Raw genomic sequence first — 27,779 nt, 5'->3', positions numbered from 1 at the left:
CGGGGGAGGGGGGGGGGGGGGCGAGGGAGGGCGCGGGCGGAGAGGCGGGGTCCTTTTTGATGTCGCCAATCTCCGCCTCGGTGGAGACCTTGACCGAGTTGAGGTCGGTGAGGTAGCCCTTCGGGTCCACCACCGTCTGCCCCGACACAGAGTCCGACATCTGGTCGAGCTTGACCGACAGCACCGAGTTCCTCGCCGCTCCGATGGCCTTCAGGTCCGTCAGCGGCGTCGCGCCGCCAGGCAACGGGGTGGCGGAGCCAGCCGAGCCGGGGAAGGGTGTGGCGGAGCCGCCGACGACGGTCTCCATCCCGCCGTTGATCATCTGCCTCGTGTCGAGCGAGTTGTGCACCTCCTGCTCCAGCCGCGCCTTCTCGAGCAGCGTGTCGGGCGTCGGCATGTACCGCTCGTTCCGCCGCTCGGCGGCGCGCGACTTGCGGTGCTCGCCCGGCTCGGGGAGGGTCTCCCACTCCTCGCGCGAGACGAGCTGCAGCTCGCGCTTCAGGTCGCCGAACTGGTGCTGCAGCTTTGGCCGCACCGCGCGGAACTTGTCGAGCGACTGCTTCAGCTTGTCCTCGCGCCGCGTGCGCCGCCGCTCGTCCATCTTTGCGTCCACCTCGGACCAGACGGTGTCGGCGACCTCGTCGTCGTCGTCGTAGGGGAGGCCCTGCGCGAGCGACTCGGAGTACCCCGAGAACTTGTCAAAGTTCGACTCGGACAGGTTTGTTTCTTCGCCCGTGGCGCGCGCTGGGCCGATATCTGAGCGGGTGGTGAAACCGGTGGCGCCACGGCCGAGACCGGCGACGTAGTTGGAGGGCGCGGAGCCGTTGTACGCCTTGGCGCCGCGGGCGCCGAGAGAGGACATGCCGCTCGCACCCTCGGCCGGCCTCCACCTAGCGTGATCCGCGATTTTTTTTAAACAATCCGGGAAAGAAAAAGAAGTGGGCCTGAGGTCCCCAGCGACGGCTACTCCGAGTCGCGGAGTTGCCAGCCGCGTGGACCGGAGGCAACAACAGCAGCAGCAGCAGCATGCTCGTTCGCCGCCTTTCCGCAAGTCGTCACATTCGCCGCCTGTCAACGACGGTGGACCAGCCACCGGTGCTTATCGAGACGGCCGGCCGCGTCGCCATCCTCCGCCTCAGCCGGCCTTCGAGCCTCAACGCGATGACGGCGGAGATGGGCGACGCGTTTGCCGAAGCCATCACCGAGCTCTCCGGCAGGTGCGACGAGATTGGGGCCGTCGTCGTGACCGGCGCTGGCAAGGCCTTCAGCGCGGGCGGAGACCTCCAGTTCCTGCGCGACCGCGCTGAGGACTCGGCGTGGCGCAACACGGCGGTGATGAGGCGGTTCTACGAGCGCTTCCTGTCGGTGCGGAAGCTGCCAGTGCCGACGGTGGCGGCCATCAACGGTCCCGCCATCGGCGCAGGCCTCGGCCTCGCGCTCGCCTGCGACGTGCGTGTCGCGTCACCCGCCGCCAAAATGGGCGTGACATTTGTTGGACTCGGTTTGTTCCGGTGGCGACGGTCGTGACGCAGCTCGTAGTAGACACCCGCATTGGAGCTCGTAGGCATCCATCCCGGCATGGGAACGTCGCACTTCCTGCCGCTGGCGGTGGGCGAGCAGGTGGCGGCGAGAATGGTGCGCTCTCCTCGCCACGCCGCCGCCACCGCTGCCTCCTACGCCGCTCTGTGACCCGCCGTCCTCCGCTTGCGGCCTCAGATGCTGACGGGCGAGGTCGTGGGCGGGGAGCAGGCGCTGCGCGAGCGGCTCGTCGCCTCGCTCGACGAGGACGCCGAGGCGGCGGCGGTCGAGGTTGCGGCGCAGATGGCGGCGCAGGCGCCGGCGGCGGTGCGCTCTTGCGTGCGCACGCTGCGCACGCGGCAGGAGGGCGGGCTCGAGGCGGCGCTCTGGCGCGAGGCGGACTCGCAGGCGCACTGCTACGCCACGGCAGACTACCTCGAGGGCCTGAGGGCGCTGACGGCCAAGCCGCGCGCGCCGCCCTCCTTCGCCGGCTACGAGGAGTGCTCGAGCGACCGCCCGCCCAATCTGGGATGAGTCGACTACTCGGTCGACCCCGTCGCGACCCCCAGCGGGCGAGAACGACACTTTATTTCAGCCCCCTGCAGTCTCAGCCTCGGGGCGAGCGCGGGGGGCAAGAGGCCGCCCAGAGAGTCCGCCGGGTGAAAGCACACGAGATGCCACAGAGACGCCGAGAGGGGGAGGTGGGTGGCGCGAGAGATCGCGTGCCCTCAGATCGTGCGGTCTTATATTAATATGATACAGGAGCGGTCTCGGCCGGGGGGGTGCGATGCGCCACACGACAATCACAAAAAAGGAAAACGCAGTCATGCCTCAGGCGCGTCATTTCCAGCAGGTGAGAGGTGTGTGAGGTGCCACCGACCGACGATCCGCAAGGGTCTGCCTCTTTCATCACAGGTCCTTGTCCTTGAGCTTGCCTCCCGCGGAGAGCCATTGTCGGTAGACACGGAAGAGGAGCTGCACGTAGTGGTCGGGGCGGGGCAAGGCCAACGACGCGAAGGCGGCGTAGTTGCCGACGTAAACAAAGAGCGGGATCACGAGCGCCATCGCGACCACCGCCGTGATTGGGAGCAGCGGGATTAAGAGCAGGTGCTGCGCCGCGTGGCCTGCAGTATTGCCAGCGAGCGCCTCCTCAAGCAGCTGCCACTTTGCGTGCAGCAGCAGGCCGTAGCCGCCGAGTATGCTCACCAGCAGCGCGAGTGCGCCGAGCAGTCGCGACAGTGGGATGGTCTTGCTCGCAAGAAGGTTGGCCGACATCAACGCGCGGTTTGGCTCCAGCGAGCGCTGTTTTCTTTCTTTCTGCATTTCTTTCCTCCCCTCCCTCCCTTGGCGGTCTGTTTCGTTTCGGCATTCTTTAAGCGCGTCGCGCTCAGGAAACGCGCGAGGTTGGACGTGGAGGTGTGCGTGCTGGCCGGATCTGGGGAGCGGGAGGGGCCGCTACTCTCGGAACTCGCAGGTGGTGGGATGTCGGCGGCTGCCGGTTTCACAGAAAACGACCCGCGGGGATAGGAAACTCAGCAGCGCGCACAGCTTAAAGCGGGCTTGCCTCACAGTCCGGAACGCAAGAGGTCCTCTCCTTAATCGGACACAAAGACGACCCCAAACGCAAACCCGCTGCCAAGCCGCCCAACCGCGACGAAGCCGCCGATCTGCTCGTCGTCGCCCACCGAGGCGCTCAGCGCCGCGTCAGGCCTAGTCTTTGCAAACGCCTTCCGCAACGCATCGACCGCCTCCTTCTCACACCCATCCAGCTGTTCCTCGAATGGCTGCAGAACCTTCTTCGGGTGGGGTCGGGGGGTGTTGCTGTGGGGGAAGGTGCCTGCGGCCAGCTCAAACGAGTCGGTGCAGCGCTGGACGTAGCCGAGGCTGCCGTATGCATCTCCCGCTGCGCGTCAGTGAGGGAAAAACAGGGCGGTCAGCGAGCGCTGTGAGGGACTGTGACGGGACTCGCCACGGCGGTGCTCGGGCCGCGCCTTTCCCGCGGTTGCGGTGCTTCGAAAACGCGTTCTCGAGGTACTTTTTCCAGCAGGCCCGCGCAAACACCTCGAGCTTGGAGCCGTCTTTCAGCCCCACCTCCTCGAGCGTGTAGGTCGCCGACCCCATCAACTCCTTGTTGTCGGCGCCGCCAAGGGCCACTCGAACTGGCTTGAACAGGTCGTCCGCCGCAGGAGGGCCCTCGGTAGCTGCCACCTTTTTGCCGCACCGGCTGCAATAGTTGGCGTCAGCGGTGAGGAGGTTTCCGCAGCTGCAGGTTGCGGGCTGCTCTGGCGCCTCCTTGCCGCACCGACTGCAAAATTTGCTGTCGGCGGTGAGGACGTTGCCGCAGCTGCATTTACCGCTTGCGCCACCACCACTGCCGCGGCCTGCGCGACTGCCACTGCAGCCAGCGCCACTGCCGCCGCCAGAGAACAGGCTTCGCACCCATTCTTCTGTCACGACTGGCAGACCCCTCTTCTCTGCCTCCTGGTGCTTCTTCGTCCCATAGCCATCCTCGCCACAAAGCAGGTGCGTAGCTTTTGAGATGGTGCCAATGTGACCGCCGTGGCGACAGATCTCTGCCTCCACCTCGCTCCGCTTGACCGAGAGAGTTCCCGTGAGCAGAAAGGTGCAGTCAGAGATGACCGCGCCCGATGGAGCCGGAGTCTTCTTCCTCTTGGCCGTGGCAGGCTCGACGGCGGGCGAGGAGCGCCGCTTCTTCTCTGGTGAGCTCTTCTGCGGACTGACATTTGGCGCAGGCTTGACTTCAGCGTACCCCTTTCGCTCCTTGCTCCGAATCTGGTCCGCAGCAAACTCAAGCGCCTCGGCCTTGGACGCATGCTCTTTCTTGTGCACGCGGGCGCGAGACGCTGAGAGGGCGCCGTATCGCACCGTCGTTCTCTTCCCCTCCGCCTCAATCTCCCAGAACTTGCCACCGGAAGCACTGTCCATCTCGAAACGGCGAGGAGCCATGCGATGAGACGCGACGGCGCTGGGCGGAGGGCGCGAGCTTCCGCGAGACTCGTCCGTCCCACGTCCATAATCACCAGCTGTGCCATGCGTGCCACGACGGCGACCGTGCTCGTCCTCAGCGGACTGGCAGTGCTCCCCGACACGGCCGGTGCAAAGGGGAGGGCTCACGAAGGCTGCAAGAAGTGCAAGATCGGGGTGATGAGGATGTTTGCTAACAAGACCCAAACCGGCCCCATCTCGCGCATCTGTCCAAACATCACAGCGGTTCCCAGCTCAACGCCAAACGAACGCGCGCCGGCTGCCTACTGCCCTGGGCTCGTGCGCGGTGAGGGAAAGTGTGTCGTGTACACTTTTGATCAGGGTGGAGACTTTGGCTTGGACAAATCCCTATCGTCGCGCCCGGACGAGCCAGGCGAGCCGTGGCGGCCCATACTGGCGACGAGACCCGGCGAGCTGTGGTCAGCCCCCGCTGCCGCCGTCTCAACTCAAAGTCCTATCTTCGATTGCACTGTGATGTCCTTCGACCCTTTCTGCTGCGGGTCGGCGCGCGAGATTGGCCCCAAGCACCGACTAGTTCCGCTTGGCCTCGCAACCTATGACGGTCTGATGGTGGCGGGCGAAGAGCAGAAGAATTCGTCTTATCCGGTGATGACACTCAAGACAATCATGGCGTCCAACAAGCACAGCAAGGTCGACCTGCTGAGGCTATACCTCGACGCGGCTCTGGACTGGAAGGCGCTCAAGAACCTAATCAACTCCGGCAGCCTCCGGCAGGTGCGGCAGCTATCCCTCAGCCTCGAGCTTCGCGACGACGACATGTGGGATGAGTATCGCATCATCCTCACATCGCTGCGCGCGGCCGGCTTCGTGCCCTTCTACATCGTCAAGCAGCCCACGGCGCGCTTCCTGGCGCTGCAGACGGGCAGGCTCTCACTGTACTCGTCCTACGAGGCGTCCTTCGGCAACACGAAGCTGAGGTCACGCCGCGGAGCCTCGTGACATTGGGATCGCGTCGTCGTAGACGTTGCACGTCTCGCAGGTGCTCTGCCTCCCAGCGTACGATATTCTGTGGATGTCGGGGGTCACACAGGGGCGTGTACGACGTGTAGAGCCACTAGTACCGTAGAGGCAGCCGCTGGGGGGTGGGGGCGGCGGTGTGGGAGAGATGTGTTAGTTACAGTATGCGACACAGAGAAAAAACAATACAACATACCGACCGATACACACATGGATCATGGTTCTGAGAGTACAATCAAATGCGCGCGCGGTCCGCCTGGAGTGTGGACACATCGGCCCCCTCGGCCTCGCAGCAGCGCGCAGGAGGGGCGGCGCGCCGTGCTACTGGCATCGTCTGCTGGCAGTCACCGCCCCGCAAACGGCTCCCCCTGGGCTGTCCGCATCGCATCGACGGGCTCCTCGAGCTCGGGCGGGTCGAAGAAGGCGATCGCGCGCACCTCGATCGAGCGACGCGGGGGCGCGTCCGCCGGCGAGCTCGGGTCGGAGAAGGCGGTGTGGAAGACGAAGCGAGGCCCGTCTTCCCGCTTGTCGTACACCTTGAAGACGAGGCACTCGTCCTTGGTCTGCCGCGGGAAGTAGTACCATCGGTGCGCGCGCGAGTGGCGAAGAGAGTAGTTCTCTCCCGTCCGGTCGGGGAAGCGCAGCTCGTAGGTGAAGCGGTCCTCCTCCGCGACAGACTTCTCGTCGCAGACGGCGAGCGGCTGCTGCATCACCGGGTGCGAGTCGTCGATCGAGCGCCACACGTTGATGAAGGCGAAGCGGCCCGCAGCGAGCTCCTCCACGTCCTCCGGCCTACAGGACCCGGCCACACCGACACTCAATCCGACTGCCCCTCCTACACAGGGCCGGCCTCGGCGCTGCCGCACGTGAGCACCCGCCCCCGCAGCCGCGAGTAGATACCCTCGGCGCCCAGCTGCTGCAGCCGCCGCGGCGCCCCCGACGCCGTGTAGTCGCAGTGCACGCGCGGCACCGGCGCCGCCGAGCCGCCCGCCGCCGCGTTGAGGTTTGTGTTTCCGCTCTCTCGCACGGTGTGGTCGAAGATGAACACGCGCTCGGCGCCCGACGCGGCCTTGACCAGGTCCATCATCTCGCCGTAGTACGTCGCCACCACCGCGTCGTCGTCCTCGAAGTCGTCGCACTTCGTCGGCCACGACTGCAGCGCGAAGCCGAGCGCGTCGAGCGAAGCGGGCGGGTGCAGCTCGCGCGCGTCGCGCATCGTCACCTGCGAGGAGGCGGGGACCGCGTCGGTGCCCCGACGGCGCACCCGCTCGTCGCCGCGCGCTCTCTCCTCTCTCTCTCTCTCTCTCCACTCCTCTCTCTCTCCTCCCTCTCCCTCCTCCCCTCTCCGCCCCTGCCTCCGCCCCTGCCACCCAGCCACCTCCCTCTCTCCCTCCTTCTCGTCGCGCCACCTCTGCGGCGACATGCTCGTCCACGACGTCCCCCAAGTCGGGCTGGTTGATGTACCTGCCGGTACCCTTGCCGGCGGGCGGCGGCTGCTGGTAGTTGAGTTGCACGGCCTGCGGCACCTGCGAGTCCGAGAGGGCGGGCGGGCGGGCGCGCGTGTGCGTGGTGCGTCTATGGGTCGCAGCGCGTCGGGGCGCAGAGTGCTGCGGGCCGCACCCCGTAGGTGAGCTTGAGCGTGGGGTCCGCGCTGGCCGCGATCTCGTCCACGATGGGCTTGAACTGGCCCGCCGCCTCCATCTCCTCCCAATAGGCCCAGATCTCGGCGCGGACCGCCTCGACGGCGGGCTCGGCCCGCATCGCAGAGTACCACGCCGCGAGGCGCGGGAAAGGCGTCGGCGCCGGGTCGGCGGCGGCGGGGTCGAACAGCTGCGGCCAGCCGAAGAAGCGAGGCAGCATGAACTGGCGCGGCGGTGAGGCAAGGGAGAGCTGAGAGCTTGCGCCGGCGAGGGGGCGGTGAGCCCGGCTGGCGGAAGGAGGGCGGGGCAAGCGAGCGGCGCGCGCCTCCATGAAGACACAGGTGGGGAACCAAGTCAGGTCGGCGAGAGTGAGCTGAGGGCGAGGGCGGCAAGGGAGAGGGTGAGGTCGACGGCTCTCTGCGCGTGGGTGTGCACACTCGGGTGCAGAGGACGCGGCGCGCCTGGCCCAGCAAGTGAGGCCCGCCGGCGGCGTCTGGGTCCCGCGTGAACTTGTCGAGGTGCAGCCGCGACACCATCGCCCGCCGCCGGTCGCTCGCCTCGAGCTCCGCCTCGAGCCAGCAGAGCTGCCTGTTCACAGCCGACGCCGTCACGCATGACTGCGCCTGTGCTCCGTCTCTCGAGCGGCAGAGCCGCCTCCAGATCTCGGCAATCTTGGCGGCGCGCGTGGGCAGGTCCATGCCCCGCTCGGGCCCGTGCCAGCCGTAGGAGAGGTACATGGCGCCCTGCGAGTGCGAGAAGCCGGGCGCGGTCGTGTTTGGGCTCGCGATGTACAGGTCGTGCACTCGGCAGAGCAGCTCCATCGCCGCCCGGCCCTCGGGCGTGCGCGGCGTGAGTCTCGGGCCGGCGTCGCCGTACTTGTCCTCGAGAAAAGAGAGGATGACGTTGGACTCGAACACGGGCGCTCCGTCGGGCAGGATGAGCGCAGGCACCTTGGAGAAACGTGCGGCGAAGGGCGGTGTGCGTTCGGGAGACGGACGGCGTGCGGCGGGGAGGACACGCCACCTTCTTGAGCGGGTTGACAGCCGCAAAGTCAGCCTTCTTCAGGTCGGGGTAGGTGAGCATCCGGCTCTCGATCGCGTGGCCCATCCCGCCCGGGCGCTTGAGTGCCATCCAAAGCCGCACACGTGCCGCATTGTTGCTGTGGCACATGTCGAAGAAGATTGGCTTCTCGAGCGGCTTGTCCAGCGGCGTCGAGGCGAGGGTGGAGCGGGCGCGAGCGAAGGCACGGTGGAGGTGTCGCATGTTCGTGTAGTGCTCTGACAGCGCGCCCACAGCTGGACGTGTCTTGCCGGCGACGACGAAAGAATTCTTAAGATACAAGCCGAAAGAATTCTCTCGACATTCTCGAGGTGGATATCCTTTGGCCGCGTTGGGTAGCGAGGAAAGAATTTGCGGGCGGCGCGCTCTAGTAACGATCCCGATCATCCGGCCCGCTGGGTGCGCTTCTTAGCTCCCCGGCCCTGGATGTGAGGCTAATGACTGCACTCCAAGTGCTCCAAGTGCCGTAAGTGCGGACTGGCGCGTGCTAGCACTAACACACGCGTGCTAGCCTCACACAGGTGACAGGAGACAGGTGCGGACTGGCGCCTGCTAGCACTAATAAGACAGGCAAGCCACCGGAGCCGCCTAAACCTAAGAACGGCAATTTATCAGAATACAGACAGCTGAGGGAGGGTGTAGAGGATGTGAGTGTGAGCGCTTCAGAGCTGTAGATAGAGATGTAGAGCGCTCTGGATGGAGCGCTGTAGAGCGCTGTAGAGCTGTAGAGCTCTACATCCGCCGTGGGACGAACTGCGTGCGTTGTAGAGCGATGTAGAGGCGCTCTACAACGTGAAATCTCTACAACAAACTCTACATCACGGGGGATGACATCCTGCCTCCCGGCACGCCGGGAGGAGGTGGTTGCTCCGCCGCCGGCCGGACCGCCCTCTCCACCACCCTCGCCCAGGGATCTACAACGCTGTCTTAAGGTCCGACAGGTTCGGCACCGGGCACCGCCTCGGTATACAAAATGCGCCTGCGGGCGGACCCTCACAGACCACAGATCACAACAAACTCTACATGATGAGCGGCGAACGAGGCACGGTCGCTCTCCGACATGAGGCGCGTTGCACTCGCCAGTGCTGCCCTGGCCTTCTGTCTGCCCGCCCAATGGGTGGGAGGTGCCTCTGCTGCTGTGGCATGCCTGGGAGGTGCCTCTGCTGCTGTGGCATGCCTCACGGCTGCGACTGGCCGGCGCCTCGGCGCGTCAGCTCGGCTCGGCGTAGCGATAGTGGCCAGCGCAACTCGCCTGGACTCAACGCTCAGCCAGGAGCTCCCGCACGCGCTGGCGCGAGTCATGGCGCATGCAACGCGTCTGAATGCTCGCCTCGCCTTGCGCAAATGCGACCGTCCTCGCCGCCGACAGTCCACCGCCTGCTAAAGAAGCACTGCGATGAATGCGGCACCGGCGACGCATGGCAGGCTGGTGATGACGCAGTTATGGGGTGTTGTGTGCCATCAGAGTGACTCTGTGTGTGTCAGGGATAGTCAGGGCCGTCCATCAGAGCTCTAGTAAGCTCGGAGACATCCCATTAGTGCGACTCGACCTCTTTGAGTCACTGCCTTCCCGGCGGGTTGGTTGTAGAGCCTCTACAACAAACTCTACAGCAAAATCGCGCCCTACAACGCTCTACAACGCACGCAGTTCGTCCCGCGCCCGATGTAGAGCTCTACAGCTCTACAGCGCTCCAGAGCGCTCTACATCTCTACAGCTCTACAGCGCTCTACACTCTACATCCTCTACACCCTCCCTCAGACAGAAAGCCGCGAGCAGAAGAAATACCGCGACAGCAGGGAAAAGAAAGAAAGAAAGAAAGCAGACAACCCAAGGGAGGGATGGGAGGACGGCACACCGCCACCACACAGGGATTTTAAGGAGAGGAGTGTGGTGCTAGCCGTCGCCCACCCTTGGGCGTCTGCCTCTTCCTAATCTCTCTTCGCAGTCCCTCGCCGATTCTCGCTGCAACCTTCATGCCACCTCGCGGACGCGGTCGTCCCACTCTCGTCGTTCTCTCTCCTGTCGCTTCCTCCTCTGTCGCGCGTCGCTCTCCTCTGCGTTGTGCTGCGACGACGACGACGCCTGCCCGATCCCTTGCTCTCGCTGCTTCTCTCGCCTTTCGGCGTAACTCCGCTCTCGTCGCGGCGTACTTTGGCCCCTCGAGTCTATCAAGCTGTCCCCTCGCGCAAGGACGACTCTTCTGACATCCACTCCGATCATTTCACATTTGCCGCCAAGTCATGTCGTTGCTCAGAGGTCCACTCTCGTGTCGGAAACTTGTACCTCCACCGATGATGCTGGCGCTCTGGGGTCCCTTCGTTCGTTCGGGTGCATCGTGACAGCTGACGTGTGACGACGGGCCTTGAGCACTTGAGCACTTGATAGGGTCGATTCCGCATGGTACGGGACCCCTCGATCGTCTCGCCCGACGGGCCTTGCTAGTGGCGTGTCGTCCTCGTCGGAGTCGTCTTCCCCTTCCTCCCTTTCGTCTCTACGTTCAGCGTGGCTCACCCTCCATGCCGTGAACAGGCGCCCTATATCCGTCCTACTCGAGTACTCGAGTACAGTATGTTCTTCTCTCGCTCCTCTGCCCGTACCTTGTCTTGTCGTTGTTTCGCACCCATGCATGTCTGGATGGCGATCAAAGCTGCCTTCCCCACTACCTGCAGTTCCCTCGTCACCTCTCCTGCTGGGAGTTACCACTCCCTTGGTTTTGTTTTTACACTTTTTTCTCCTTTTGAGACCGGCGGGCAACATCCGAGCCGCCTTGCTTTCCGACAAAGGAGGGACCTGACGATGTTGACGACACTGTCCGCCCTCGCGCTAGGGTTCGCCACGCACCCAACCACCCTCTCCATCGACTCGGCCTCTCCGCAGCCACGTGTACAAACCTTTGCCGTTCACCCAGATGCAACGGCGGTGGCCCGAAGCACCAAATGGTCGAAGACGCTCGACTCGCCCGAGCTGCTTATGTCAATGCCCTTTGCTGAATCGACTGCGATCAAGGCACGGGGTACAGCAGTGAGCGGCAGCAGTGAGGGCAGGACGTCTAGTGAGGGCAGGACGTCTCCACAAGAGAAGCAGAGCCACGTCGGCGGCTACATGATTGTCTCCGCCGTCATGTTGGTGATGGTTCTCGCCGCTGCAGCGGCACGTCGTCGTGAACGCGCCGCTGTGATGCGCTTCGACTTGCCACTCGCCCGCCCGCTTCGAGCCAGCGAGGCTCCCACCGCTGAGGTGCCGATTGCGCCGATCTTGCTCTGCAAGGAAGAGGCCCCTGGCGTCTTTCGCGAGGACACTACTGGATCACACGCCGCGTGAGCGGCGTGCTATTAACCGCTGCTCTGCTGTCGATGAGGATCACCGGTCCGCTTGTCGCCTGTCTGTATCGACGAGGCAGAGGCCACTCGTGCACGAGCACCGTCTGCGGACCTGTTTTAGTCGACGTGTTCTCTCGTCTCGACTCCGCTCTGTGCGCGTAGCGGCTAGCGCGTTTTTGTCTGTGTGTGTCTCCCCGTAAGCGAGCATAGTCGCTCATGTGTACTTCTGTCAATAACTATTCTACATCGCCCAACGCGACAGCATCAGCGGAAGTACACGCAACACGGCTAGGTGTGCCCATTCGCGAGAACTCGTGGCACCGACACAGTCCGCACCAAAGCGCGCTGCCCTCGCAGCCCGTCGCTGACACCCCGTCCCGATAAAGCACACCAAACGGCGGCAAGCTACGCTTGCCAGCCACGCCCTCGCCACCTCAGTCGCACGCTGGCACGAGCGCTGGCCGCTCCCCACGCTGGCGGGTCCTCTCAAAGGACAGAGCTGCGTTGGCCATCGCGGCGATCTCGGCGTCGGAGGGCATCTCGAACTGCCTCGCGGCTTCAGCCGCTGCGCACTCAGGCTTGTCCTTGGCCTTCGACAGGAGCTGTGCCTGGATCGCGATCGCGCCAGCGCAGCCAGCCAGCATGAGAGTGGACTCGCCCAAGATTTTGGAGAACATCCCTACGGCGCGGCCAACGGTCAGGGCGGTCAGTACTGCTACTGGTTGCGCTGCAGGGCGATCGAGCCGAGCAGTGGCGGTGTGGCGGTGTGCGCGGGGGCGGTCGTTGTGACGTCGTTCTGGGGTGCGGGCGAGGGCGGCAGGCACGCTTGCCTGGAATCAATTTGCAAGCGCACAATCGACGGTTTTTGACTGTTGACGGGCGTTGTCAACGCCAAACTTCTCCCAGAGCATCTCTAGATTCCCCTCATTAGCCCGACACCAAAAGAATTTTACAAGAGATGTGTCGCAAGTTGGTCTGACTGACTGTCTCCTAACAAACCTGCCATGCCCAAACCCACCGCAACCTAGACCGCAACGACCAACGTCACAAAACAATCTCTCTCCCAACGTCCAACGAGTGGGAGAGAGAGAGAGAGAGAGAGAGAGAGAGAGAGAGAGAGAGAGAGAGAGAGAGAGAGACGAGTGGTACGACGAACGCACGAACCCATCAATCAAATCAAAGTTCTCTCGACATGCACATGCACAACATGTGCATGTGCATGTGCATGTGCATGTTGTGCATGTGCATGTTGTGTATGTAGGAAGGTGAAGAACAGTCAGGCTCGGACTGGACACCAGCGCTACCTGCTAGGTAGGTAGGTGTTTTGGTGGACGCAAGACAGGAGATGACGGACGGCACGCTCGCTGGAGCGACACACAGACAGCTCACATGGAGGACCTCATGGCTGGCAGTATCATACAACCGAAGTACGACCGGCCCTCGGAGGGCGCCAGCTGCTCTCGACTCGAACGGCTCGCTTTTGTTGAACCTCGTGCTCCTATCTAGGCGACGTGCCAACTTCCAAGGAAGTCGCATTCGCCGAGCGTTTTCGCAGCGCCGCCGCGCCCCACAAACAACCATGAGCGGAATCAAGCACTGGCTGTCCACCTGGCGCGCGTACGACATCGCCAACACGCTCGCGGCCGCCTTTGTCGGTGCCAGCCTCTACGCGCGGCAGCAGGAGCAGCAGCTCTCCAGCCACGCCGACCCGTTCATCGACGCGACCAATGTGACGGCGAAGCCAATGCAGCAGGCAATGGCTGAGGCGTGGGACGCCGACCCGGGCGAGATGGCGGCGGCCACGTTTGAGTTCTGGCTCTTTGTGTTTGCGATGGGCAGCTCGCCCATCGCGTGGATCGTCACCTACGCCTTCCAGTCCGTCACGCCGGCGACGTGGGCCGCGTTCCTCCCTTGGGTTGCAGTCACCTTTGGCTCGCTCTTCAAGGGGCTCTCCGTCATCGCGTGCGCGGCGTTCGCCGGGACCTACTGGTTTCACGGCCTGCTGATGCTGCCGCTCGACCTGTACGCCACGCCCGATGCGCTCAAGCAGCTGATGGTGTCCAAGGTACAGCCGAACAAGCGCGTCGACCCGCACAAGCTTCCCAAGGCGGTGCTCAACATGGTGGGCAATCTTGTCTTTGTCGCCTTCCCGATCGTCACCGGGCTCGTGTACGCCTCGCTCAAGACGGATCACTTCCTGCGCGTCGACGAGGGCCTCCCGTCGCACAAGGAGCGCTGCCTCTGCCTCGCGTCGGTCATCATCGGCAACGAGATCCTCTTCTTCTACTCGCACTGGGCGCTGCACCACAAGGCGCTGTACGCCAAGATCCACAAGAAGCACCACGAGTTCACCGCACCGATCGCGCTCGTCGCCATCTACTGCCACCCGATCGAGTTTGTCCTCTCGGACATCGTGCCGCTCGGCGCCGGGCTGATCGTCGCGCACGCGCACGTCTTCTTCGCCCTCATGTGGATCGTCACCGCCGTCATCGGCACGCAGGTGCACCACTCGGGCTTTCGACTGCCGTGGCACTTTGGTCCGGATGAGCAGCCTGACTTCCACGACTTCCACCACCAGAAGTTTACCTGCAACTATGGCCACCTCGGCATCCTCGACGCGCTGCACGGCACCTCGAAGATGTACCTGGACCACTGCGCCAAGCTCGCCGCTGCCAAGCAGAAGGGCGAGTGAGGGGATTTGGCCGGGTTTGTCTACGTACCTCTCCCGGTCAGCCTGGTACAGTATTCCGAGCCGAAGTGCGCTTCCGCTCCCTTCTCCCGCTGGTCTCTCTTTGTTAGTCGTACGTATCTCTCAGCGTCTCATCCGTCGAACTCGCGCTGTCTGCGAGCGGCCCGACCCCGTACCGTTAATTCTTGTGCGCAAGCCAGTGACGCCGGTCAGTATGTTTTGCGCTGCAGATACTTGTTTTCAAAGACAAAGTGTGGTCATGGTGTGTGCGTCGGGGTGTGACACGCCGAATATACGTGTCTCAGCTTGGGACTAACTTTTTGGTCTTGCGCGCGTTGCGGCGGCGAGTATTGTCTCATAAAACCCCTTGATGATACTCCTTCCTCGCTCCTTAAAATCCCTGTGTGGTGGCGGCGTGCCGTCCTCTCCCATCCCTCCCTTGGGTTGTCCGTTTTCTTTCTTTCTTTTTGGTCTGACTGACTGTCTCCTAACACACCGATCGATCTAAAACTCCGAATCTCTAACTCTACGTATATACTGAGACGCGCGCACAGAGGACGTCGCGTCGCTCTCTCGACGAAATGTGAAACACTGACACATCTCTGCGGGCCCGTAGCGCCGCCAGAGGCAGAATAATAATGTGTCACGCTCGGACTTCCTCGGCGCCACCGGCGTGAGCGTGGAATCCGGCGGACGACAAGCCTGAGCTGTCTTCGGCCGTCAGGTCCGGCGGCGGCACCACGCAGCCGCGCATTGGGCAGGTCCACGCCACTCCAGCAGCGAGGATCGAGACGCAGAAGAAGGCCATGATGCTGTAGCCCATGATCTCAAAGTTCGCGTTGAGCGTGGCGATGAGGTGCCAGAAGACGCCGCCTCGGATATCCCACTCGCGCTGGGCAAGGCCGAGCAGCTCGATGGTGCCGATGGCGACGGCGATCAAGGACGAAGCGGCGGTGAGGTACGTGTTGAAGGTTGCGCGGCTGCCCGCGCGCGCGGCGGCGCGGTACGCGTAAGACATGGCCAGCCCGTCGAGCGTGTCGATGAGCGACATGCCGCCCGCGAAGAGGAGCGGCAGCACGAGCGTGCACGCGGGCGGGATGCCCTGGGCCGGGCTCATGGCAGAGAGGGCGAGCAGCGCAACCTCGCTCGACGTCTCGAAGCCGAGGCCGAAGAGGAAGCCGAGGCCGGCCATCTTTGCGGGCGAGTCGATGGCCTCGAGTAGCTTTGGGAAGCAGCGCTCTATGAAGGAGGTGGAGTGGGTGTGGCCGGCGCTCGCGCTCGAGCGGTGCGCAGCGAGCAGCGAGAGCAGGTTGACAAAGCCGATGAGGAAGAGGACCGAGGCGCTCACCGCCGTCGAGACAACCGCGCCGACGCCCTCGAAGACGCCGCTGTGCTTAAGGTAGCCCGCGCCGCAGGCGGTCGCCACGCAGATCATACCGACGACGGAGGAGTGACCGAGGGAAAACCAGAGCCCGGTGAGCTGCGGCTGCTTCCCGTCGGCGATAAGCCGCCTCGTGACATTGTCGATGGCGGCGATGTGATCCGCGTCGACAGCGTGTCGAAGCCCGAAGGAGAGGGCGAGCAGCCCGGCCGAGAGGAGGGAGGGATAAGTGCGTGCGATCACAAACAGAAGCGTGAGGATGCAGGCGTTCACTCCTATCAGCGCGGCCACTATCCGCAAGGCCCGCAGCTTGAGTGCGTGGTCACTGAGGAGAACACAGCCTTTGCCTGTGGCCAGCAGCGGCTCCTGCGGTGACGCATCCAGCATCCCACACGTGAAAATGCCGCGCGGGCTGAAATGTGAAAAAGAGAATTTAACCACGGTTTCCCCCAGTGCGCGCCAGGACGAGGCGTGCCCGTTTTATTTATTTATTCGCCAGGACGAGGCAGAAGAGAACGACGCGACAGAGGAGGAAGTGACAAGGGAGAGAACGACGAGAGTGGGACGACCGCGAGGTGGCATGAAGGTTGCAGCGAGAAGCGGCGAGAGACTGCGAAGAGAGATAGGAAGAGGCAGACTCCCTAGGGTGGGCGACGGCTAGCGCATCACACACCTCTCCTTAAAATCCCTGTGTGGTGGCGGCGTGCCGTCCTCCCATCCCTCCCTTGGGTTGTCTGTTTTCTTTCTTTCTTTTCGCCAGTCCCGTGCCCAGTGTTGTGCGAAAAAGAGAATTTTACAACAAAACTCCCTCGCACAACACTGGGCACGGGACTGGCGCGCACTGGCACTAACACAGGTACACCACTGAAAAAGAGAATTTTACACAATCGAGAGAGAGATTTTAGCAATGCCAAGTTTTGTTTTGTTTGTCACAATAGTGCCTCGCCCAGTGTTGTGCGAAAAAGAGAATTTTACAAAAACCTGTGTGAAAAGAGAAAGCGAACTTTCCAACAACGCACTCTCTCACATGACAAGCGATCCCACGACAGCGATTGTGGGGACTACATGATCCTTACGTGAGGGGTGGAGGGGCCCGTCCGCGGAGCTAGGCGGTACGGGCGCCCTCCACTGCGGCTGAGCGCAAGAAGCCGTCCGCCGTTTGCTTGTTCGAGATTTTTAGCAATACCTTAAAGAGATGTTACAGGCGGGTAAGGTCCGTTAGCGGGAGATCGGCGGGAGCGGCGCACGTTTCGAATTCGGCGGGCGTTTCGAATTCGTCGACGGACCGTTTCAGGTCTCTGCGCTCCCGTATGAGCGAGGCTGCCGACGCTGCCATGATTGAGGCTGCCGACGCCGACGGGCGGCTGCGCGACGACCCGCTGACGGACCGCCCCGTGGACGCGGCAGCGGCGGCAGAGCGAGAGAGATCGGCGAAGGCGGCCAAGCTTGCTGCGCAGACCGCCAACGCGATGGTCGCCGTGCAGGGGCAGCTCAAGTTGCGGGGACAGGCAGCGGACAAGGCCGCGCACGACGCCAACGCGGAGGCGGGAGCGCCGGTGAAAGCGTCGTCTATGATGGTCAATACCAAACAACTCTAACACTCACACGTCATTTGGGGCCTGGAGCCCTGTTCACGCGCGCGCGAGACGTGCAGACAGGGTTGCCAGGTGAGAGCGAATGGCGCGGTTCACGCCTCGCACAACAGAGAGAGAGATGCGCTCTGCATGGTGGGACATAAAAGAGAGCGAGTACTTGGGCGAGTAGGCCGTGCGGTCGACGCTGCCGCGCGCGACTTTGCGCGCGAGGCGGCGCAGCTTGAGAACGGCGGTGGGCGAGAAGCCGCCGCCGAACGTCTCGTGGAGCAGCAGGTTGAAGTTGTTGCGCTTGACAAAGATCGCGTCGTGGTAGAAACCGCGATGCGCCTTGACGTAGCCGTGGCCGTTCTTGTGGTCGAAGGGTTTGTTGTCTTGTTCGTGACCCAGTTGGTGCGCATCTTGCGCGCCTGCTTGTTGATGTTTTCGGCGTCGCCCGCCACCGCCGCCATGGAGATCTGCTGCGTGTGGTGGACGACGAAGGAGGAGGCGCTCGCCGACGCCGCCCCGTACACCGTCCGGTCCGTGTTGGTGCCCGCCGCTACCTTCCTTGGCGAACACGTGGAGGAACTGCTTGGTGGGCGGCGCAATGCCACCCAAAGTTTCCACGAGCACCAGCCGCGTTATGGCTTTCTTGACCCACTTCGCGTCGTAGTACTGCGCCCCCGTCCACTTCCAGCCTGTATTCTTCTTGACCCACCCGTCTCCATACGCGTGGTCTTTGACCCATCCCTTTCCAGTCGAGTGGTCGAGCGGTCCGTCCACCTGAGTGACGGCCACGCTCCTTGCAGAGAGAGAGATTTTGTTTTTGTTCCTTGCACCCCACGACCGCCGTCAACGCCTTGTCCAGCGTGTTTCCAAACCCGTAGAGCGTAGAGGTGGCCCACCGAGACGCCACACTGCCACCATTGTCCCACGAGCCCCTCTCCCCGACGTCGTCGACTTGATGAGAGGTTCCAGCACTTGACCTCGTAATGCACGTCCAGGTACATACTTACGCAACACACGGTCACGCACCGACTGCAACCCCGAGGCGAAGGGCGTACGCACATCCCACAGGTCGACAACACAACAAAGCAAGCCACTCTGAGCGGCTCCGACAGGCACGCACACGGTCCACTCGGAGTGGACCATGCTATTGTGCACACTGCTCCCACACGTTAGAAAAAGAGAAAACAAAAGTGCTCACATGACAAACGATCCCACGACAGCGATTGTGAGAGTTAGAGTTGTTTTTGTTTTTGCGATTGTGGGACTACATGATCCGCACGTGAAGGGTGGAGGGGCCCGTTCGCAGAGCTAGGCGGCGCGGGCACCCCCCACTGGGGCCGAGGACAAGAGGCCGTTTGCCGCGTGCTTCTTCTTGAAAAAGAAAACTTTGTACTATTAACAACGAAGGCGCTCTCAAAAAGAAAACTGAGAACAGACTTTGTCCGACGGACGCGTCCCCGGCTGACGCGGTCGACGAACCGGCAACGTAGCGTGTCAGGCTTTCTCGCCATGCTAGGCCGGTCGCGGCACAGAAGCTCTCCCTCGAGTCCTGATCGGTGCCAGGTCTCGAGCAAGGCGCTCCCGGAGCATGCAGCTATGGCGCGCCTCGCCGCTCTGACCGAAATGCTCGTCGACATCAGACGAACGCAGGCCGAGCAGCTCGGCTGCGCCAGTGGCGTCGAGCGGGCGGGCTGCGACTTGCTGCTGGAGAAGCAAGTTTGCCAGCTGCATGGGCTTGCGCGCGGCGTTGTCGGCGACATCCAATCGCTCCGACTAGCCGTCGCCTCGCCCTCCGCCACCGAGACAGAGCGGCGCATCCTGCGGTCGGCAGAGTGGCTCTGCTCGCGCCGGCTGATTGAGGCACTTGGCGAGCTCGAGGATGCACAGCGCCGCCATACAGCAGCACGGCGGGATGCGGCGGAGCGCTGCGGTGGTGCACTGGAGCAGGCGTGCGCCGCCGCAAAGCAGGAACTCCTTGCCGCTGAAGAGCGCGAGGCGCGGCTCTCAACTCACGAAAGACAGGTTGCGCAGCTCGAGAGCTCTATGGTGGAGTTGCAGGCGCTATTCGAATCGATGGGCCTTCTCGTCGAGGCGCATGGCGCAGTGCTCGATAATGTCGAGCTTAGCATCTCCGAGGCTGCGCGGCGGGTGGAGGCGGGGACGAAGCACCTCCAGGCCGCAGCGAGGAGCAAGAGCGCGGAGCGGCGGAAGATCGCCAAGGCGATCCTCATCGCTCTTGCCGTGCTGGCAGTGGTGGCGGCGGTGGCGCTGTAGGGGTCGCCGCGGAGTCTCGCGGGCCGCGGGGGCGCGCGGGGGGGGCGGTGGGACGTCGTTTAAGACCACGCTCTCTCCTCTCTCTCCTCTCAAGCTGCCACTCTGTTCCCTCGCGCACGCACAGACATCCAGAAGCCTCGGAAGAGCTCAAGTAAACACGGGTGCAGCGGGCTCCACACGGCTGAGGTGAGGAAGTCTCGCCCCCCCCGCCACTGCTCGCCGGAGGGCAGCGGGCGGAGGAGGGGGGCGCCCTCCGGGGTTGCGCCTCTACTTCCACCACGGCGCGAGGTCCGTGCGGAAGTCCGTCTCGGTCCACGGCGACAGCACAACCTTGCCGTCGACGTCGTTGACGTGCGCGAGCGCGAGCGAGAGCGGCGCCGGGCCGCGGATGACCTTGCCGTTGAAGTCATACTGCGAGCCGTGGCAGGGGCAGATGTACCTGCGGGTGAAGCGGGCGAACGGTGGGGAAGCGTGAGCGGCCGATCCTCCGATCACCACTGCGCGGCGCAGCGATCGGCGGGGGCCACAAGTCGCGAGGCGGAGGGGGCGGGGGCGCGCACTTGAGCTGCGCGCGGTTGAACGGGACGACGCAGCCGAGGTGCGTGCCTGCGCGGCGGGGGTGGGCGCGCGTGTCGGCTCCGCCGCCAGAACCTCTCCCCTTTGCAGCCTCTTAACCAAGCCGCAGGGCTGGGGCGAGAGCAAGGGGGCGGCGGCTGGCAGCGCACAGACGGCGTTGATCGCGAAATCGTAGAGGGTCTTGTCCTCCTTGACAATCAGGTAGTGGGCGTCGCCCTTGAGGCCCTCGACCAGCGCCCGGCCCGGGTACGGGTTGGCCGCAATCCACTTGGCAGCCATCACATCGGCGCCGAGGGCATCGCGGGCGGTGACGCCGGCGCCGCCGCCGCCGCCGCCCGGCGGGACCAAGAAATAGATGTAGCCGCCCGCCAGCCACAGCACCGGCACGCCGGCGCCGCCGAGCAGCACCAGGTTCATGATGGTGCGCCGCTGCATATCGGGGACAAAGTCGTCGGCGCCGACGGCGCCCATGCTGAGCGAGGCGCGCGCCGGCACGGCGGCGGGGGCGCGGGCGACGGGGGCGATGGCGGATGCCGGCCCCGCGGCGGGCAGGGTGAGCGCGAGGGCCGTCCCGGCGAGCAGGCCTAGCATTTTCAGATCTTCGGCTGAGAATCCTCGCGACGCTGCTAGGTTTTTCTTTTTTTCATCGCAAGAATATTCGCCTGGCTCGGAAAATAATTCGAAAACCACGTTCGGATCGCTCCTCATCGCAAACCCCGTCAGCAGTCCTCCTCCGCAATGTCATTAAACGCTAAAGAAAGAAAACCTTTGAGCACCAGCTCATCACCGGGGCTTTGGTACCTCAACGACACCGACCTCCATCACGATGCGGTTATCCTCGCTTGCTCTCGCGGCTCCGTTCCTCGCAACCTCCGCCCTCCCGCTCAGCGCGCGACCGCCCACTGCGGACGCCGACGCACTGCGCCACTTCCGAGCGGTCGTTTCCCGGGCGCGGTCTGAGTCGGTGCCGGACGAGGAGGAGCGGCTGCCACTCACGCCGTGGTATGTGACCGGCACGCTCCTCTTCAACCTCGCTGCCCACCTCGTTGCTACGGGCGAGGTGTGTACCGTTCTCAACATGCACTCGCCGTCGCTCTATCCGCTCGGCGTTGCGGGCGGAGGCTCGCTCGGCCTAGCGCAGGTCCTGGTGTGGGGCGTGCCCGGTGCCTTCTCGATGGCGGCCGTCGAGCTGTGGCGGTGCGGCGACGACTGCGCCGTGCCGGAGGACGATGCGGACTGCCCTCGCTGCTCGGCGCTCGTCAGCCCGTTGCTGATCGGGACGGCTCCAGTCGCCGCCGTGTCTCGCGTGCTACTAAACGAGGCGGGCGTGGGGGAGCGGGTGGTGCGCGTGGTGCAGCAGTCGAGCGACGGGGCGAGGCAGGCCAGCACGGTGGCCCTCGCAGCCGGGGGTGCCCTCGCGTCTTGCGCGTGGGCGCAGGGCGTCGTGCAAACCTACCTGCAGACGTGGCTGCGGCAGGCGGCTGCGGCGGCGGCCACGGCGTGCTTTGACGCGGCGCAGGCCTCCTCGAGCGCGGAGGCCATCTCCAACTCGGCCGCGACACTGCTGACGGTGCGAGCGGCGCTTGCGCCCGCGGCTGCCGTCCTCGTCACCGCCACGCTCGTCGTCGCCTTTGAGACTGCGACGGCGAGCGTGCTGCAGCCGGAGGCCGTTGCGAGGGCGCGGGCGACGGAGGAGGCGCTCGAAGCGGCGCGGGAGAAGGCGGGCCTCTTCTTCGCGCTCGAGGCGCCGCCCGAAGAGGCGCGCCGGAGGGCGGTCGCCTTTGAGGCGGAGGCAAAGCGGTGGAAGCTGGCGAGGGAAGAGGCGGCGAGGCGAGACACGGTCGCGAGTGCGCTGCGCGCCACCGTCGCAGCGTCGGTCTTCGCCGCGAGCGGCGGCTGCCTGCTCGCCCCCGTGGTTGCTGGCCTCGGCGTCGCCTTTGACCCGCTGCCCCTCTGGGACCGCGCCAGGGGGCAGTGGGAGGGGCTCTCGGCGCACCCCACGCCGCCCATCGAGTGGGCCGCCTACTTCTCCCTCTGCGCTGTCGCGTGCGGGTGCGCGTCCGTGCTCTGGTGAAGAGCCTGAGGAGACGGGGCAGCGTCCGCCGCGGCAGCGACTAGCCGGCGACCTCTCGCGCGAGCCGACAGAGCGCTTGCGGGGGGGCGCCGAATCATTAGACTCACACGCCACGAGTGACCCGGTGCACACGCCGGCCGCGCACAGGCCACAGCGCACAGGCCCACAAGCACAGCCCCGCCGAGGCAGAGTATAATAAGTCCCGCTCGGCTTGGCGTCCGCTATCGCACATCTGTTCTGATGCGTTTCTGTGTTCTCTCTGGTCTCTTACGTCTTTAGTCTTTGACACACTTGTGTGAGGCTGTTATAATACAGAGAACAGGCCGCTCGGGGAACGGACGCAAGAGCGCTCGTCCTAGCGAGACGCGACGAACGACGAACCCCGCCTGCGGCTGCGCCTCGACGCTCGAGCCTCGACGAACATCGAACACTCTGAGTGACACACACGACTCACGAGTCGGGGCAGTCCGCGCTCGAGGGGCTCGAGCGTGCGTGTTGTCAATATGTTCTTTCGAAGAATCATGAATCTCGATCGAATATGTTGGTACAAACAAAAGGTCGACGGGACGGGGGAGCTCGGGGTGTCAATGAAGGTACGACGCACCGTTGCAGTCGAGCACTGCGCCCGTCGACCAGGCGCCCTCCGGACTTGCGAGGTGGAACACAGCGGCGGCCACCTCTTCCGGTGACCCCACGCGTCCCCACGGGCTCTGGCTGCGGATATCGTCCCCGCGCGGAGAGGCGAGCACCTTGCGAGGAGGGTGGCACATGAGGGAGAGAGCGGTTTGTGGCAGATCTCTGGAGAGAGGTGCGGATCATGCACCTCGGCTGCCATCTCGGTCGCTATGAAGCCCGGTGCGACGGCGGAGACGCGGATGCCGTGCGGCCCGAAGGCCTGAGCGAGGGAGCCGGTCAGCGAGTTGAGGCCCGCCTTGCTCGCGCCATAAGCGGCTGCGATGGGTTCGCCGCGGTAGGCGCCGCGAGACGAGACAAAGACGACAGCGCCGCCGCGCCCGTTCTCGCGAGCGGCGCTTCCGAAGGCAAAGGCAAGCTCGGCGGGCGCTGCAAGGTTGGTGCGAAGCACGCGCTCAAACGACGAAGACCAGTCCGCCGCAGATGTTGTCTCGACTGGATGTTCCTCATAGACACCGTGGTTGATTATCATGCAGTCCAACGCCTCGCCGTAATCGCTAACGGCCGCCATCGCGTCCGCCACGAGCTTCCCCGGCGCACCCGCCTCGTCGAGTGCAGACTGGATGATCGCGTGGCCGGTCCCAGGAAGCGACTCGCGAACCGCCTCTGCCTGACGCTGATCACTTCGAAAGTGTACCAGGACGCGGTCGCCATTGGCCGCGAACCGTTGGCAGCACGCGGCGCCGATTCCGCGGGCGCCGCCGGTGACGAGGACGGTGCGGCGCCGCGGTGAATCCGACGCCGTCGAGGCGAGGAGGAGGCCGCAGAGCGCTAGCAGCGACATTTTTACACACAAAATAATGCCGCGCGTTTTATGCTCGCCGCTTTTCTTTCCCTAGGGTGGGCGGCGGCTAGCGCATCACACCCCTCTCCTTAAAATCCCTGTGTGGTGGCGGCGTGCCGTCCTCCCATCCCTCCCTTGGTTGTTTGTTTTCTTTCTTTGTTTCTTTTTTTCTTTAAGAGGAGTTGCGAGTGAGTAGTGAAGTAGTCAGTCGTGCTAGTGTGCGCCAATTCACGTCGGAAAAAAGGAGAATTCGCGGGTGCAGGACCCCGCCCAGGAGCGGGAGGAAGAGTAATGGCGTGTCCGGCACCCATCCACCTGCTCCGCTTCCCGCAGTGGCAAGGCAGCGACGCGCACGCACACCTCGCCGGCGGTCGAGCCGCGGCTGCGATCGTCGAGAGCGTGCTCCAGCCCTCGAGCGTCTCTGCCGTGCCAATCTTTGAGGCGGAAAACAGCTGCGATCCAGGCGTCGATGCGAAAGGGCAGTCGCAGTGTGTCCGCCACTTGGAGGCCATCACGCGCCAGGCGCGGGTGGCACGCGCTCAGCTCGACGAGCTGCCGCCGTCCGCACGCGTCTTCACGTGCGGCGGCGACTGCGGCGTCGAGGTGGTGCCCGTGGCGAGGGCCAGCCGGTTGTGGCCAGGCCTCGCTGTCGTGTGGTTCGACGCGCACGCGGACCTCAACACTCCCGCTTCCTCTCCGAGCGGCCACTTCCACGGCATGCCGGTCCGCACGCTGCTCGGCGACGGCCCGCCAGAGCTGTTGCAGCTGCTGCCGTCGCGGCTGGAGCCGTCCCAGCTCATCTATGTCGGCGCGCGCTCGCTCGACCCTCCAGAGCAGGACTACGTGGACTCGCACGCCGTGACGCTCCTCTCCGCTGAGCCGGCCAGCTCCCTCCCGGACAGGCTCTCCGCCGCCCTCCGCAAGGGCCGCTTCGGCGCAGCGTACGTGCACGTGGACCTGGACGTCCTCGACCCGTCCTCCTTCCCGCACGTCTGCTGCCCTGCGGAGGGCGGCCTCGCGACATCCACGCTCGTCGCCGCCGTCGCCGCCGTCGGAAGCGCCGTCCCCGTCGTCGCCGGGGCGGGACTCACAGAGTGCTGCGGCGACCCGGAGCCGTCCCGCCCCGAGCTGGAGGCGGTCGCTCGCGCACTGGCGGAGCTGCTGCTGCCGCGGCCAGATCCGCCCCCACCGGCTCCCATGTCGCTGTCGCCGCCCGCCTGGCCGGCGCACTACCGGCCCATCGCGCACGAGCCCTTTGGCGACGGCGGCCAAGCCACGCTCGACACGCTGGCGCGGTACGTCGAGGCGGATCAGCCAGTCGTCCTCACCGGCGCAGACATCGTCGACGTGGAGCGCTGGTCGGACAACGCAAAGGTGGAGGCGCTGCTCGGCGACAAGGCGGTGCTCGTCAAGCGCGCGCGCGGCCGACGCTTCCGCTACTGGGCGAACGACGATCCGGGAGCGCGGACCGCGCCGGGCGGCGGCGGCGGCGGCGGCGGCGGCGGCGGCGCGTTTGGGTTTGAGCCTCCGACGGAGGAGGCGTCGCTCTCGTTTGGCGAGTTCCTGGCCGAGGCGGAGAGGCTCGCGGCCGGCGACTCGGCCGAGCGGCTCTACCTGCAGGAGACGATGAGCGGCCACCCCGAGCTGGCGGAGGAGTTTCGGAGCTGGAACTGGCCCTTTTTGCTGCAAAACTCGAACCGGCACCGATGGGGGCTGCCCGACTCGAACGAGCTTTTCATCGGCATGCAGGGCGCCGAGACGGACGCGCACTACGACGAGCGGCACAACCTCTTCTTCCAGGCGACACCTCCTAGACCTCCTAGACACCTCCTAGACACCTCCTAGACAAACCTAGACCACCGAGCGGCACAGCCTCTTCTTCCAGGTGCGCGGCCGCAAGCAGCTGCTCCTCTTCCCCTTCGTCGAGTACGAGAAGCTGTACCCGTTCCCCGTCACGCACCCGTGCGACCGCCAGTCGATGGTCGACGTGGCGCGCCCCGACCTCGAGGCCTTCCCCGCCTTCGCGACCGCCTCGGGCCAGTACACGACGCTGCAGCCGGCCGACCTCGTCTTCCTCCCCTACGGCTGGTTCCACTGGCTGCGCAACGACGACGCGCTCTCGATCTCGCTCTCGTTTTGGAGCCTCTCGACCAAGAAGGAGCGCGTGCCGGACGTCTTCTCGGCGCACGACCTGACGCTCGTCAGGCGCAACCTGGAGAAGCACATGGCGGCGCGCTTCGGCGCGGCGCTGTTCCCGCAGCGCATGCGCCGGCTGCTGCGGCTGATCGACGCCGGCCCGGGCGGCGAGACGAGCGACGGCGTGGTGGGAGAGGTGCTCGCCGAGGCGCGCACGCTGCTCGGCGCTGTACAGGTCGCCGACCCCGAGAAGCAGGACGAGTTCCTGCGGTCGATGCTGCGCGTGCGATTCGAGGGGGAGTGGCAGGCGCACGTCTGAGGTTGCGCCTTCCGGCAAGGGCAACGCGTGGCGAGAGCGTGCTTTGTCGATCCGACGATCGCAACGCGTTTGTTGTGTGGTGTGCAGCCCCACGTGTGTAGCTAGTGTATGTGTGTGGGAGGGTGTCACGTAGGAGGGGACCGATACGTACGGCTTTAGGGCTTAGAACGTATAGGTGGTGTGTAGAGGCTGTAGCTCCGAGACCCCCGCGAGACAGTCCACACACACTCACAGAGCTCACACACGACTCACGAGCGCACAACACAGAGATTAATTGAAATTGTGAGGTCTCGAGCGTCGAGGGCTCGTTCTCAAAATGTCAGACATGTCTCATGTGCGTGTCGGATCCTCGAGAGGTCGGATCTCGTCTCGCATTGATATCAGATGGCATCATCGATCAACGATCCGTCATTCACATGCGCGCGCCGGCGTCCGCGCGCGCGGCGCGCCCCGCGGCGCGGCAGCGCGTACGACTACGAGCCCAGGACGCGCCGCGCCGCGCGGCCGGGAGCCGCACCCGGGAGCCGGCAGCGCACTGCGCAGCGGCCACGACGACCGCCAGAGCAATACCAATAGGTGCCACTGCGCGCTCGTCTCCGCGCGCCGCTCTTCGTCGTCCCCATTTTTAGCCGTAAGACATCCTGGCTCGCACTATGTTTGCCGTACCACCACACACCATCGTGTCACGATTACATCGAGCTCATGCGCGCTCAACTCACCTTTCGAGCACCCTCCGACCCACGCGCTCCGCCTTGAGCAGCGCAAGGCGCGCGAGTGGGATGCGGCGGGCCTGCCTTGAGATGGCCGGCGTAGCGGCGACGGTGAGGGCGAGTCGGGCGGGGCCGACGACCTCGACGACACCGAGGGCGACGGCAAGCTGGCCGCCCGACTGCGCCTCGCCGGGGATCCAGTCCGGCAGCCCCGAAAGCACCTCCGGCCCAGCGAGCGAGACGCCGGCGTAGACAGCGGCAAGCGAGGTGATCCAGACGGAAAAGTGGAAGAGAATCGCAACGAGGCCGTACTCGCGCAGCAGTTCGCCAACTCCCATGTGATCCGCGCCCGGCGCGCTCATCTGCGCGCCTGGCATACTCCGATGCTGAGCAGACGGCGGGATCAGTCCTGCTGCCTCGTTCGAGGCCGCCCGCTGCTGCGAAGCAGGGAGCGGTCCGCGGAAGTCCGAGGCAAGCGCGCTGGCGGGAGTCGGGGCAGCACGGAATGCTTGCGCTGCCGGGGGCAGCGTAAGCAGCAACAGGCTTGCCAGCCGCATCGCCACAAAGAAGCTTCTCGGCCCGTCGGCCAAGGCATGAAAAAGAAAAAAACTTATTCTGTCTCTCCTATATGCGAGAGAGATCCCCTGTGCCCTGTGCCCAGCCCTCTCCGCGCGGCGATGCGCCCCCCCCCCCCCCCCCTCGCTTTTGCAAAATCCTGCAAAGGTGGGCGTCTGTCCTCGACCCACAGCCCTAGCTTGGGATGTCCGTTTATTTAATTTTAATTCGTGTCCTCCTCCCATCCCTCATTTGGATTTCTGTTTTCTTTCTTTCTTTCAGTGAGAAGCTGGAGGCAGGTTGTCGCTTGACCGACGGCTTCTGAGGAAGTCGTCGCCCGCGCCTTGCCTGTCGCGTGAATCGTGCTGTGCGACCGCCTTGTGTTGTAAAATTCGTTGCCCGCAACAGACTGTACGCGTGGGTGCCCGAGGCTCTGCCCATTCTCACCCCCCCGACCGGCGTCGAACTCATCGGCGCGGGCTC

General features: G+C 64.5%; 16 protein-coding genes across 16 annotated transcripts in view; 7 read left to right on the top strand and 9 right to left on the bottom strand.

Annotated features, from left to right (window-relative positions):
• The window catches only part of EMIHUDRAFT_451323 (hypothetical protein), a gene marked incomplete at its 3' end in the record, with an annotated part of 2,361 nt that extends 1,477 nt beyond the window's left edge, over nucleotides 1-884 (bottom strand). The window contains exon 1 of the mRNA XM_005770176.1: nucleotides 89-884. Coding sequence (XP_005770233.1) covers nucleotides 89-862 — 774 coding nt within the window. The 5' untranslated portion in view covers nucleotides 863-884. The remainder of the gene's footprint in view (nucleotides 1-88) is intronic.
• A 97-nt stretch (nucleotides 885-981) lies between these two features.
• ECH15 (3-hydroxybutyryl-CoA dehydratase) lies at nucleotides 982-2,284 on the top strand. Its single transcript, XM_005770175.1, has 3 exons — nucleotides 982-1,501; nucleotides 1,565-1,635; nucleotides 1,717-2,284. The coding sequence occupies exons 1-3, from the start codon at nucleotides 1,027-1,029 to the stop codon at nucleotides 2,050-2,052; spliced, it is 882 nt and encodes a 293-aa protein (XP_005770232.1). The 5' UTR covers nucleotides 982-1,026; the 3' UTR covers nucleotides 2,053-2,284.
• Nucleotides 2,285-2,427: 143 nt separating this feature from the next.
• On the bottom strand, nucleotides 2,428-2,793 carry EMIHUDRAFT_209781 (hypothetical protein; the record flags this gene model as incomplete). The annotated part of the gene is made up of 1 exon (XM_005770174.1): nucleotides 2,428-2,793. The coding sequence occupies one exon, from the start codon at nucleotides 2,791-2,793 to the stop codon at nucleotides 2,428-2,430; it is 366 nt and encodes a 121-aa protein (XP_005770231.1).
• A 320-nt stretch (nucleotides 2,794-3,113) lies between these two features.
• Nucleotides 3,114-4,485, bottom strand: EMIHUDRAFT_209780 (hypothetical protein; the record flags this gene model as incomplete). The annotated part of the gene is made up of 3 exons (XM_005770173.1): nucleotides 3,114-3,402; nucleotides 3,473-3,810; nucleotides 3,958-4,485. The coding sequence occupies 3 exons, from the start codon at nucleotides 4,483-4,485 to the stop codon at nucleotides 3,114-3,116; spliced, it is 1,155 nt and encodes a 384-aa protein (XP_005770230.1).
• Nucleotides 4,486-5,657: 1,172 nt separating this feature from the next.
• Nucleotides 5,658-6,822, bottom strand: EMIHUDRAFT_421745 (hypothetical protein). The gene is made up of 2 exons (XM_005770172.1): nucleotides 6,369-6,822; nucleotides 5,658-6,294 (listed from the first exon to the last, which is right to left on the bottom strand). Exons 1-2 carry the CDS (start codon nucleotides 6,716-6,718, stop codon nucleotides 5,847-5,849), a joined length of 798 nt encoding a protein of 265 aa, XP_005770229.1. The 5' UTR covers nucleotides 6,719-6,822; the 3' UTR covers nucleotides 5,658-5,846.
• A 4,160-nt stretch (nucleotides 6,823-10,982) lies between these two features.
• Nucleotides 10,983-11,776, top strand: EMIHUDRAFT_436297 (hypothetical protein). The gene has a single exon (XM_005770171.1). The coding sequence runs from the start codon at nucleotides 10,999-11,001 to the stop codon at nucleotides 11,521-11,523; it is 525 nt and encodes a 174-aa protein (XP_005770228.1). The 5' UTR covers nucleotides 10,983-10,998; the 3' UTR covers nucleotides 11,524-11,776.
• A 180-nt stretch (nucleotides 11,777-11,956) lies between these two features.
• On the bottom strand, nucleotides 11,957-12,433 carry EMIHUDRAFT_209776 (hypothetical protein; the record flags this gene model as incomplete). The annotated part of the gene is made up of 2 exons (XM_005770170.1): nucleotides 11,957-12,201; nucleotides 12,376-12,433. The coding sequence occupies 2 exons, from the start codon at nucleotides 12,431-12,433 to the stop codon at nucleotides 11,957-11,959; spliced, it is 303 nt and encodes a 100-aa protein (XP_005770227.1).
• Nucleotides 12,434-13,101: 668 nt separating this feature from the next.
• EMIHUDRAFT_102488 (hypothetical protein) lies at nucleotides 13,102-14,214 on the top strand (the record flags this gene model as incomplete). Its single annotated transcript, XM_005770169.1, has 2 exons — nucleotides 13,102-13,776; nucleotides 14,023-14,214. 2 exons carry the CDS (start codon nucleotides 13,102-13,104, stop codon nucleotides 14,212-14,214), a joined length of 867 nt encoding a protein of 288 aa, XP_005770226.1.
• A 640-nt stretch (nucleotides 14,215-14,854) lies between these two features.
• EMIHUDRAFT_102487 (hypothetical protein) lies at nucleotides 14,855-15,979 on the bottom strand (the record flags this gene model as incomplete). The annotated part of the gene is made up of 1 exon (XM_005770168.1): nucleotides 14,855-15,979. The coding sequence occupies one exon, from the start codon at nucleotides 15,977-15,979 to the stop codon at nucleotides 14,855-14,857; it is 1,125 nt and encodes a 374-aa protein (XP_005770225.1).
• A 678-nt stretch (nucleotides 15,980-16,657) lies between these two features.
• On the top strand, nucleotides 16,658-17,190 carry EMIHUDRAFT_209773 (hypothetical protein; the record flags this gene model as incomplete). The annotated part of the gene is made up of 2 exons (XM_005770167.1): nucleotides 16,658-16,668; nucleotides 16,887-17,190. The coding sequence occupies 2 exons, from the start codon at nucleotides 16,658-16,660 to the stop codon at nucleotides 17,188-17,190; spliced, it is 315 nt and encodes a 104-aa protein (XP_005770224.1).
• A 1,450-nt stretch (nucleotides 17,191-18,640) lies between these two features.
• STXPM-2 (syntaxin PM) lies at nucleotides 18,641-19,531 on the top strand. Its single transcript, XM_005770166.1, has one exon. The coding sequence runs from the start codon at nucleotides 18,685-18,687 to the stop codon at nucleotides 19,447-19,449; it is 765 nt and encodes a 254-aa protein (XP_005770223.1). The 5' UTR covers nucleotides 18,641-18,684; the 3' UTR covers nucleotides 19,450-19,531.
• A 188-nt stretch (nucleotides 19,532-19,719) lies between these two features.
• Nucleotides 19,720-20,526, bottom strand: EMIHUDRAFT_45312 (hypothetical protein; the record flags this gene model as incomplete). The annotated part of the gene is made up of 3 exons (XM_005770165.1): nucleotides 19,720-19,888; nucleotides 20,010-20,055; nucleotides 20,175-20,526. Coding segments are annotated over 3 exons (567 nt in total), but the record flags the coding sequence as incomplete, so codon positions are not given.
• A 325-nt stretch (nucleotides 20,527-20,851) lies between these two features.
• Nucleotides 20,852-22,099, top strand: EMIHUDRAFT_102485 (hypothetical protein; the record flags this gene model as incomplete). Its single annotated transcript, XM_005770164.1, has 1 exon — nucleotides 20,852-22,099. The coding sequence occupies one exon, from the start codon at nucleotides 20,852-20,854 to the stop codon at nucleotides 22,097-22,099; it is 1,248 nt and encodes a 415-aa protein (XP_005770221.1).
• Nucleotides 22,100-22,683: 584 nt separating this feature from the next.
• On the bottom strand, nucleotides 22,684-23,585 carry EMIHUDRAFT_427430 (short chain dehydrogenase; the record flags this gene model as incomplete). The annotated part of the gene is made up of 2 exons (XM_005770163.1): nucleotides 22,923-23,585; nucleotides 22,684-22,848 (listed from the first exon to the last, which is right to left on the bottom strand). The coding sequence occupies exons 1-2, from the start codon at nucleotides 23,574-23,576 to the stop codon at nucleotides 22,684-22,686; spliced, it is 819 nt and encodes a 272-aa protein (XP_005770220.1). The 5' UTR covers nucleotides 23,577-23,585.
• Nucleotides 23,586-23,867: 282 nt separating this feature from the next.
• Nucleotides 23,868-26,031, top strand: EMIHUDRAFT_102483 (hypothetical protein; the record flags this gene model as incomplete). Its single annotated transcript, XM_005770162.1, has 2 exons — nucleotides 23,868-25,231; nucleotides 25,449-26,031. 2 exons carry the CDS (start codon nucleotides 23,868-23,870, stop codon nucleotides 26,029-26,031), a joined length of 1,947 nt encoding a protein of 648 aa, XP_005770219.1.
• Nucleotides 26,032-26,656: 625 nt separating this feature from the next.
• EMIHUDRAFT_209766 (hypothetical protein) lies at nucleotides 26,657-27,298 on the bottom strand (the record flags this gene model as incomplete). Its single annotated transcript, XM_005770161.1, has 2 exons — nucleotides 26,657-26,672; nucleotides 26,751-27,298. The coding sequence occupies 2 exons, from the start codon at nucleotides 27,296-27,298 to the stop codon at nucleotides 26,657-26,659; spliced, it is 564 nt and encodes a 187-aa protein (XP_005770218.1).
• Between the last annotated feature and the right edge of the window lie 481 nt (nucleotides 27,299-27,779).

This window comes from Emiliania huxleyi, assembly GCF_000372725.1.
Source record: "Emiliania huxleyi CCMP1516 unplaced genomic scaffold EMIHUscaffold_40, whole genome shotgun sequence".
NCBI lineage: Eukaryota > Haptophyta > Isochrysidales > Noelaerhabdaceae > Emiliania > Emiliania huxleyi.
This window is presented reverse-complemented; position numbering and strand designations above follow the sequence as displayed.

Coding starts and splice junctions, on each gene's coding strand:
- STXPM-2 (XM_005770166.1), top strand. CDS start 18,685: ATGCTAGGCCGGTCGCGGCACAGAAGCTCTCCCTCGAGTCCTGATCGG.
- ECH15 (XM_005770175.1), top strand. CDS start 1,027: ATGCTCGTTCGCCGCCTTTCCGCAAGTCGTCACATTCGCCGCCTGTCA. Junction 1,502..1,564: donor CGTGACATTTGTTGGACTCG/GTTTGTTCCGGT, acceptor TGGAGCTCGTAG/GCATCCATCCCGGCATGGGA. Junction 1,636..1,716: donor AGCAGGTGGCGGCGAGAATG/GTGCGCTCTCCT, acceptor TTGCGGCCTCAG/ATGCTGACGGGCGAGGTCGT.
- EMIHUDRAFT_436297 (XM_005770171.1), top strand. CDS start 10,999: ATGTTGACGACACTGTCCGCCCTCGCGCTAGGGTTCGCCACGCACCCA.
- EMIHUDRAFT_421745 (XM_005770172.1), bottom strand. CDS start 6,718: ATGCGCGACGCGCGCGAGCTGCACCCGCCCGCTTCGCTCGACGCGCTC. Junction 6,295..6,368: donor CTGCGGGGGCGGGTGCTCAC/GTGCGGCAGCGC, acceptor CGGGTCCTGTAG/GCCGGAGGACGTGGAGGAGC.